The sequence below is a fragment of the Lineus longissimus genome, chromosome 11, assembly GCF_910592395.1.
Source record: "Lineus longissimus chromosome 11, tnLinLong1.2, whole genome shotgun sequence".
Classification (NCBI taxonomy): domain Eukaryota; kingdom Metazoa; phylum Nemertea; class Pilidiophora; order Heteronemertea; family Lineidae; genus Lineus; species Lineus longissimus.
This window is the reverse complement of record NC_088318.1, coordinates 4,615,855-4,625,705: the sequence shown is the minus strand read 5'-3', so window position 1 is coordinate 4,625,705 and position 9,851 is coordinate 4,615,855. Positions and strand designations below refer to the sequence as shown.

At 44.3% G+C, this 9,851-nt stretch overlaps 1 protein-coding gene across 1 annotated transcript; it reads right to left on the bottom strand.

Moving 5' to 3' along the window:
* Positions 1 to 270: 270 nt before the first annotated feature.
* On the bottom strand, positions 271 to 9,536 carry LOC135496177 (uncharacterized). Its single transcript, XM_064785337.1, has 6 exons — positions 9,513 to 9,536; positions 8,652 to 9,059; positions 7,871 to 8,145; positions 6,727 to 6,913; positions 4,619 to 4,824; positions 271 to 4,099 (listed from the first exon to the last, which is right to left on the bottom strand). The coding sequence occupies exons 2-6, from the start codon at positions 9,052 to 9,054 to the stop codon at positions 1,118 to 1,120; spliced, it is 4,053 nt and encodes a 1,350-aa protein (XP_064641407.1). The 5' UTR covers positions 9,055 to 9,059; positions 9,513 to 9,536; the 3' UTR covers positions 271 to 1,117.
* Between the last annotated feature and the right edge of the window lie 315 nt (positions 9,537 to 9,851).

The following is a 9,851-nucleotide window of genomic DNA, read 5'->3' as shown; positions in this document are numbered from 1 at the left end:
TTGTAACCTCGATTGAGTTTCAGTGTGCCCAATAGCAGCACTCAACAGCCAGTTGCTAGGTCTCCAGCTGCACTCATCCTGGTTGTTGCAGACTGTCTTTGTGAACTCAGCAGACAGTGTCAACTCTCATAATCCAGGAAGCCACGTCTCTGTATGAATGACAGGGGTGTGCTCTCCATCAGACACATGAAAAGGTTCAAAGACACTGATATGGCGAGGTGAAATGAACAAGTACACAAATAACAAATAGTTTAATTTCCTTTAGAATTTTAGATCTTTTACAGAAGTAGCAAAGTTGAACAAAACAACAATATCGTACATGTACACACATGTGGTGTCAAGAATAAATTAAGTCTTCTTCTTCTTTCATACACAGTGGAACCCCTCTATTACGGATACCCTCGGGACTGACAAGTGCTTTCCTTAATAGAGAGGTGTCCTGATTAGAGAGGTCAAATTGAATGGAAACAACCACTTTGGGACCAAAACTGGTGTCCTTGATAGAGAGGTTGTCCTTAATAGAAAGGTGTCTGCTAAGGGAGGTTCCACTGTATTCTTAATACATGTAGTTTCTATGGGCTACCAGCACAGCTACTGATGACTGTCACCAGGGTATGCAGGGTTTTTCTTGACAAAACCATCACACCCCAGTGAGAGCCAGCACCACCTAGCGGCATATCCTGTTTATAGTATACAATACTACATAATTAAATTTGCAAAAGGAATGTCATTGTTCGGAAATCTACTACACTCCTGCTGCAGTCGTCACTCATGCCAACAGAGTCTTATGAATACCAAATCTAATACAACCATGCCAGATTTATACTTAGACCCATGCACACTGCTTCGAAAGTGTTTAAATTGAAAGATTACTCAGTGATAGTGTTGGAGGATTACTGCAGGAACTGTACAGGAACTATGCATTATTCAAGCCAATGGTCACCGAATTTGGGTAGGTGCCGAAACACATGCACTGTGAGAGGAGTATTCTAACTCTGTCCATAGTCAAGTCCCACCTATGGTCAAGAAGCCTAAATAGCACTCAACCAAATTTTTGTACAAGCATTTTCACTTTTAAAGGACCAAAAATACCCGTCCAAGCCAACAGGTTGCTATTTTAAGCTTGTGAACTTTGAAGAATGATTGGCACCCCCAGGACGGTACCTTCAGATGTCTGCACCTCGGCTGTGACAGTGAGAGGGATATTAGACTCGGCCAGCGCCACCTGGTCTTGGTCGGAGACGAGGACACACTCCCCCTGGTCACTATCGCCAAAGACCGCCTCCCCTTGTAACAGCACCGGCGTGCCATCCTCCTGAACGTAAACAGTCGATTCATTGCCCAAGCCGTCCTGAACAATCACAGTGGACTGTGGCACCAATCCGTCTTCAATGACTTTGGCGTCATTGTGATGAATCCCCGCCTCCAGTTGGATAGCTGCCGCTTGTTCTTCAGTCACTGCCTCCGCGCTCGCTAAGCTGAGCATCAATTCTTCAGCAGTAGTTGCTTCCTGTTGGACATGCTGCGTTAAGTGTTCTTGGACCGTTTCTAAATCGTAGAAAATCTCCTGGCAGTATCCGCACATGTAGCACTGGTTGACCGGCATCTCAAGATCCAATTCTTCCTCCTGGTTGCCCTCGGTGCCGGGACAACGACGGCAATGCATTAAGAGAGAGTGACGGTACGAGTAAACGCGTTTACAATTCGGGCACGGGTGGCTCTGAGGCTCGTGGGTAATCTGGTGATTGCGTAAATAGTCCTTACTCTTGAAAGTCTTATGGCAGATGTGACACTCGAAAGGTTTGTCCTGGCTGTGGACAGTCATGTGTTTGCCGATCGCCGAGCGATACGGGAAAGTCTTATTACAAATTCCACATTTGTAAGGTCGAGAACCAGTGTGAGCGTTTAGGTGATCTTGCAACTGGCTTATCTTGTAGAAACCACGGCCACATACACTACACAAATGAGGTCGCGCACGGTCCTCGGCATCTTTATGCGTAGACATGTGATACTTCAAGTACGAGTGCGTAGAAAATGATTTCTGACATATGTCGCATTCCCACGGCTTTTCGCTCTTGTGGACTGCTGCGATGTGCGCTTTGAGATGCTTACGACGCATCTCTTTGCCACAGATGTCGCAGACAGCTTTTGGACGGGGCGCTCGAGTCAAGCCATGCGTCACCAGTCGATGCCTGGTCAGTTGGCCACACCGCTGAAAAACTAAGTCACAGACTTCGCACTGGTATCTTTTCAGACCTTTGACTAACTGACGACGGTTGATTCTCCTGATAGGCTTGACGTTGGGTTTGGGAAACGACACAGACAAAGAAAGTTTGATATCACCTGTTTTGTCATCTTTTATAACATCGAGTTCAACATTTGATTTTTCCTCCAAGTTACTGACCTTGTTGGCTTTGATTGGAGAGATGGATTCACTCATCTTTTTACCAAGCAGAGCTGCAGCCAAAGCAGACGTATTAGAGTCACTAGCCTTCATATCATCAGGCTCCTCAGATTCCCGAACAGTGGTGACTGGCACCTCCAGAGACTCCTCACCAGTAACAACCGGATCCCCAACAGGAGTCTGTGTATCAAACATAGCCCCTGTTTGCACATCTCCAACATGTACATCACCTCTCCGCTGCTTTGTAACAGAGTCGGAAACAGCACCTTCTCCAGTAGGAACAGCGGGATTTTTCACATCAAAAACAACCTCTGCCTTTCCACTCTCTTCATCCAGGCGATTTTCATCAGCTCCAGGCATGAATTCAACAACATAACTTTTCAGCAGTGTCTTTCGTGGTCGTCCCCTTTTACGTTTTATAACAGCAGCGCCATCTTTTGCACCGATGTCCAACTTTGCTAACTTAGCATCGGGCTCATACAAAGCATCCTCTAAACCTCTCTTCCTGGACCTTGTTCCAAACTCCTCATCACTTATCTCCTCTTTGATAACCATATCGTTTTCACTGACGTAGCCATCTTCGTCCCAATTCGTCTTTTTCGTCCACGGTTTAACTAACGCGTCCATTCTTGATTGATAGTCCCTGTAAGTACTTCGCTTGCGGCGCAGACTCCTAGTGGAGGATGGAGTAACTTGTGTCTGGTCTTTAGTTTTGCTACACTTGTCAGCAGTTGTCGTGTCCACACAGGCTTTGCTAGTCTTTGGTTTGCGCCCTCGTTTCTTCGGTGTGACAGAGCAGTCACTGTCCTCAACTACACTTTCAACTGCCGTTGGCACACGAGAAGATTTCAAGATATTTTCACGGTCGCTCATAGACGACGCCTCTATCACGGAAATGACACACTCAATTCTCTCAGAATCAAGAGATGCAGCAACATCTGGTCGAGGAATGCAAACAGTTTTAGAACATGAACTGTCAACAGTCCCCGTTTCTTGAAGCTTGTCAGTCTCTCCACCCTCACCCTTTCCAACAAATGATTCGGCCTCGGCTGGCATTAGCTGCACATTGGCCTTAACTTGTTCACACAGTTCTTCAACACTTTTCACCTCCTCATCTGAACCCAACAACTTACGACCACTGCCAGTGCTAATTACCAGTTCAATGTCGGGATCGGAGGCCTGTTCAACGCTGGCATCTCGCAACGGTTCAATATTTGTATCATTATCAAGACTCTGTCCCACCAACACTGGATCCTGCTCAGGAATGTCTGAAGTCACATCACCTCGACTTGGAATGTCCGAATTCTCATCACATGCCACAATTTCTCCCGTACTCTCGCAAGTCAGTTTCACATCATCACCTTGTTCAACACATTCCAGTCCTAGACTTTTTCCACCCACAAAAACTGGCTTTTCAGTCTCAGTCACAGACTCTGCTAAAGTTCCTGTGGTAATTCCCAAAGAAATATTATCATAAAAGTGTGGATTTTTGCGAATGTTATCCATAAATTCGTCTATCATCGCATTTGAGTTTGTTATTGCCTCCAAGTCACCTTTTAGGACGCAGTAGTTGTGTTCAGACATGTTGTACGAGACACCCGTGGTCGCTTGGCACTCCTCCAAAACGCTCCGCACGTGGGTTCCGAGGTAATCCAACGTTTCTGGGCCGATCACCGCCATCACCATATGGTAGACCTAAAATAGGAATGGGTAAGATTCAGTGCAGTTGTAAACTTCTGTGTCATTTGAGGTCTAATCCGTTTGCTACTGCTGGGTTTTGGCGGTGTATTGTACCCCTGGCCTGCACCCGCAATAGACCAGGTGGCCTAGATCCCAACTAGGCTTAAGGAAAAGTTTCATTGTAAAAAAGCTAGCATAACAGTGTACCAGATCTTAGGGCCGTGACATTGTAAAATAGCTAGCATTATGATGTACCATATCTTAGGGTCTGCATTGAATAGAGAAGTGCTGCCATCTAATTTTTTCAGGTGTAACCAAGCAAAGACTTATAGGGACTGTGGTTGAACTTTAGAACTTGGGAAAAATTTAGCAGTACGGATTACTGCTGGCCAGTAGTACGTAGTGAACAGACCCGGTATATACTGTAGCGAAGGAGTTATAGTGGCATAGTGTGCATCAGTACTAAAAACTGCAATAATATGATACTGTGACTACTACAGAAGAACAAAGGCAGAAAACGTGCCACAGCTGTACCTTTGGCGTTTTTCTTTTCGGTTCTTGCCTCGTCACCGCTTGCTTTTCATTCTCAGCAGCTCTGGAATCCACCACGCCGGCGTCGTGCTTGGTATTCAGATGCAGAATAAACGTATTCCTCTTGGTGAAGAGACGTGAACACTCTGGACAGTGGAAATGGCTCTCGTGGGGGTGACAACTTCTGTAGCAGCGAACAATACCAATATCTGAAAGACAGTGCAATGAAAATAACAATGCCACACAGACTTATCGGCGGTTAATATCAGTCCTTTTTAAAGAATAATCACTACTTCTACAACTATGAAGTCGCTCTTTAACTCCTTTCATTGAAGGATGGATACACGCGCAACGCCAGTGGATCAGCGGTGAATATCAGTCCTTTTTAAAGAATAATCACTACTTCTACACCCTATGAAGTCGCTCTTTATGTCTTCTCCTTTCATTGAAGGATGGATACACGCGCAACGCCAGTGGATCAGCGGTGAATATCAGTCCTTTTTAAAGAATAATCACTACTTCTACACCCTATGAAGTCGCTCTTTAAGTCTTCTCCTTTCATTGAAGGATGGATACACGCGCAACGCCAGTGGATCAGCGGTGAATATCAGTCCTTTTTAAAGAATAATCACTACTTCTACACCCTATGAAGTCGCTCTTTAAGTCTTCTCCTTTCATTGAAGGATGGATACAGACACAACGCCAGTGGATCAGCGGTGAATATCAGTCCTTTTTAAAGAATAATCACTACTTCTACACCCTATGAAGTCGCTCTTTAAGTCTTCTCCTTTCATTGAAGGATGGATACACACACAACGCCAGTGGATCAGCGGTGAATATCAGTCCTTTTTACAGAATAACCACTACTTCTACACCCTATGAAGTCGCTCTTTAAGTCTTCTCCTTTCATTGAAGGATGGATACACGCACAACGACAGTGTTAAAGAATAATCACTACTTCTACACACTATGAAGTCCCTCTTTAAAGTGATAATGATGTGATTTACAACTTTGCGGAAATACGTCCGTTTTTAATTGTTGATCACAAATGTAAAGCTCAAATTTTCCATTTTTTGATTAGATTTATTATAAAATCGCTGAATGTAAACCAACACGACCGCGAAAATGTTCATGTTGAGACGTCATCAACGAAAACGGCATCGAAGCGAGCCGTCCGGGCGGGATTAAACCATCAATTTCCAGAAAATGTGCATTTTCTAGAAATTGATTCGAAAACCTTACCGATTTATGAGAAAGTGACGTAGTCATTTGTCAAAAACAGCTAAAACATTATATGGTGAAATTTCACACGAGTTACCCTTAAAGTTTTCTCCTTTCATTGAAGGATGGATACACACACAACGCCAGTGGATCGGCATGTAACACTGCAGGCCTTTTGGTAATGCACTGTGAACCATACTACAGAGACATTTGGAACAACAGAAGATTGGACCGATAGCGACCATAGGCTTTGTCAACTTTATTCCATTATCCCTACATGTAAGTGGGCTACGGTGATGCAGTGGAAGAGAGTCAGCCTTATGATCAAGAGGTCGTGGGTTCGACTCCCGGCCGAGTCACTGCTTGGTTCCCCTACTGGATGAGTTCAAGTGAGCGCCTTCTGGTTGCTACTTGAAACCCGATTGAATTCTGTGGAGACCGAGGTAATGATATGATATCCCAAAAGCGCTTTGATCAGCAAACATGGAAAAGCGCTATATAAGATATAATGATATAATATAATATAATATTATCATTATTATTATTGCCTGCAAACGACAAACCTTGAATGTAAGCAATGTGTCACAAGGCCGCTCATTTTTGAAGACTAGAGGAGGTTTTTTTCGGAAATCATTTATTTAGTGTGTTTTTTTCATTTATTCATCTTTGAAAATGTCATGCCTCTGTCTCCAGAAGAAAGGGTTTTAATGCACCGAGAAGAAAGTCTGTATGTTAGAATGTACAGAAGGGTTTTGAGGCTGTGACAGAGTCAGTAAAGTCAAAAAGCTCTGCTGTAACAGATTGTCACCGACTGCCCATCCGTTACTCCTCAAACGACCAACAACACACAAGTTTGATCCGATACAAATTAGAGAAAACCAGTTCCTCACCTCTGTAGTCTATTCTAATTTTCCAATGAGCATACAGATGTCGCTTCAATTTGGACTGCACTGCTGGCTTGTAGACATCTTTTGGACATATTGGGCAATGATACTGACGACAACCACAGGCAGGGTCTGTGCACTTCTGAACTGCCGACAAAAATGAATTGATATCTTGAATCTGTGTCAATGCTCTCTGTAAAACCAAAAGACAAATGTCTAAATAAACAATAACACTAATTGAAAAAAAACATTGAGGAAACATCACACCGATTTTTTCATTTTCCTTCTTTCCTATTGTCAGCAGGGCTTTCAAACTATGAACTTTTTCTCACTGGATCTTGGTGGTATTGAGACCTATTAGAGTGTGATAACTGAGGAGAGAATGGTCTATTTAAGGACACCAGGAGAGACCGAAAGATTTTCAGGGAAGACACACATATATTAGTGGGATTCAGATCAGCAAAAAATTGCGCTGGGTTTTGAAGAAATTTTATAACAGGATATTGGGATGGGACGGATATTCACTTTCCATCCTCTGCCAACGCTGCAAAAACAACCAAACAAGCTTGCAGTAGGTAGTTTGAAAGCCCTACTATGATCAACATTATGCCTTCCATTTTGTTGATCTAAACGCAGTCACCTCCTGGTGGCTTGGAGAAGCTAATAGATCAAAAGTCGCTGTCCACTCCCAGTACCAAATCATCAGGTTGGACACTTGCCCCCATTGACTCTCACGCTAGACCTCATACACCCTCTGGTTGGATTCAGAGCCTGTCTCCAACAACACTCCCCCATTGACTCTCACGCTAGTGCTCATACACCCTCTGGTTGGATTCAGAGCCTGTCTCCAACAACACTTCCCCATTGACTCTCACGCTAGTGCTCATACACCCTCTGGTTGGATTCAGAGCCTGTCTCCAACAACACTCCCCCATTGACTCTCACGCTAGTGCTCATACACCCTCTGGTTGGATTCAGAGCCTGTCTCCAACAACACTCCCCCATTGACTCTCACGCTAGTGCTCATACACCCTCTGGTTGGATTCAGAGCCCGTCTCCAACAACACTCACATCAGTGAGTATAAACAGCCTCAACACTCCTATCTTCAAGTTAGTTGTCTACAATTTAGCTTCTTTCGTTTTCACTTACAAACTGAGCAGCAAGTTTAGCTTCCTTCTCAAAGGGATCATCCAACACCAACACATCTCCGTCATCGAGGTTGTCGACTTGCGCTAACCGGCCCTCTGCTGCACTTTCAGGCTCCTTCTCAGCCGCATCAGCCGGTTCAACTTCAAGATCGAAGACCATTCCATCAGCTATAGCCTGGGCAGCCGACTGGAGGATTTCAAATGGCTGTTGTTTACTTGACGTAGCTTCCACTAGGCGGGCATATCTGGCATTTGCCTCTGTGACTTCACTGTTACCTTGTTAAGAAAGATTGAAACTATTTTTAAAATTGCTTAGGAAATCACAAGAACGCATATACACCGTATGAGGCTAACACATGCAGTAAATTTTGGTAGTTTCCATAACGAGTCCAATCTTCTTTTCTTCATTGCATATGTATTGTAATCAACATACTGGTGGTCATGTACATGCACAGTAGAACCTCTCTATTAAGGACACCCTCAGGACTGACAAGTGCTGTCCTTATTAGAGAGGTGTCCTGATTAAAGAGGTCAAATCGAATGGAAACAACCAGTTTGAGACTGAAACTAGTGTCTTTAATAGAGAGGTTGTCCTTAATAAAGAATTGTCCGCTAAGGGAGGTTCGACTGTACTTTAATCAACAGATTGGTACACGACTGTAAGCTACAGCAGGGGGATTTTCATGTACATTTCAAGCCTTTAGCTTTATCATGTATACATTACATTCAGGAGGCAAGTCGAGCAACTTCATTCTCAACAATACATCAAGTCATCTTTTTACCTGTATCAAATTGAACACCTCCGGCATGTCCGGTTGGTAATGCAAGGAGTGCTTGGGTGACGTCTGCCTCTGTCATCAACGCCTGCCCATCCTCATTTGCCTCAACCTTAACGGCATAACTCTGTTCACTTCCATCTCCGTTTTCGTCCATCTGAATAATGACGAAACTACAACTGCCATCCGCATTTTTCGCCAACAGCGACTGTGCATCAACAAGGATTTGGGCGTCTTCCTGACTGACTGGTTGCTGGCCTTCATCCTTCACAGCATCTGGGTTCGGTTCCCGTTCATCAGTGGGGACCTGGAGGGATGGCGAGATACCAGTTGATGTCCCTGCCGAACCCAGGAGGCCACTTTGTTGCAACCTTTGGAAGGCGGAGTCTTCTGCTGGATTTTTCTCCATTTTGTCTGCAATATGAGAGGATGATAACATCAATCACCCGAGTACCGGAGAGTCAGTAATGGGGTGAGGCCTAATGCTTCTCGCCTTCATCTACTAAATAAACAGGGTCATTGTTGGAAGTCCTATCTATCCTTGACTTCTTCATGGGTCACCTCTTATTTGGTCAATCTTGAGCCAATGCAGTGGGGCCACCACCACTTATCATGTAGGCCTAGATGATTTCCAGGCCGGCATTTTGGGCGTGAGATGTGATAAATAATTAAAATCGTCCGACGCTTCCTTGGGTGTGGCGTGTTGCTCTCTGCTGCTAGGCGCTAGGCCTACTGACACTGTGACCGATACTCATACTGTCAGTCACCTCGACACCTGACCTGTCGACTGTCCTGTCAGACCAGTCCAGTGACCAGTGTCATCGACTTCATCATAGTCTCACTAACTAGTCTCATTCAGAGTCCTACTTATTACTAGCACCCGTATCTGGCAACACACACACACACTCTCAGTTTCCTTTATGGTCTTGCATTGCATGCATTGATGAATGGATGATGTCAACAAGAAACCAAAACAATGCCATGTGAATTTGAAGGTCAACTGCAGACCAACTCACGCGAAGCAATGCACGAAATGCGAACCCTTTTTCACACCCAAGTTACCTCTTCATTTATTCCTCTATCTGATGTTTTTCACACATAAGATGCACATCAAAATATACTGAGGTATACTTGAGTTACACTTGTGATGTTTCGTTAATCATCGGATGATATTAAAGCCGTTTCACGATACTATAAAATTCCTAA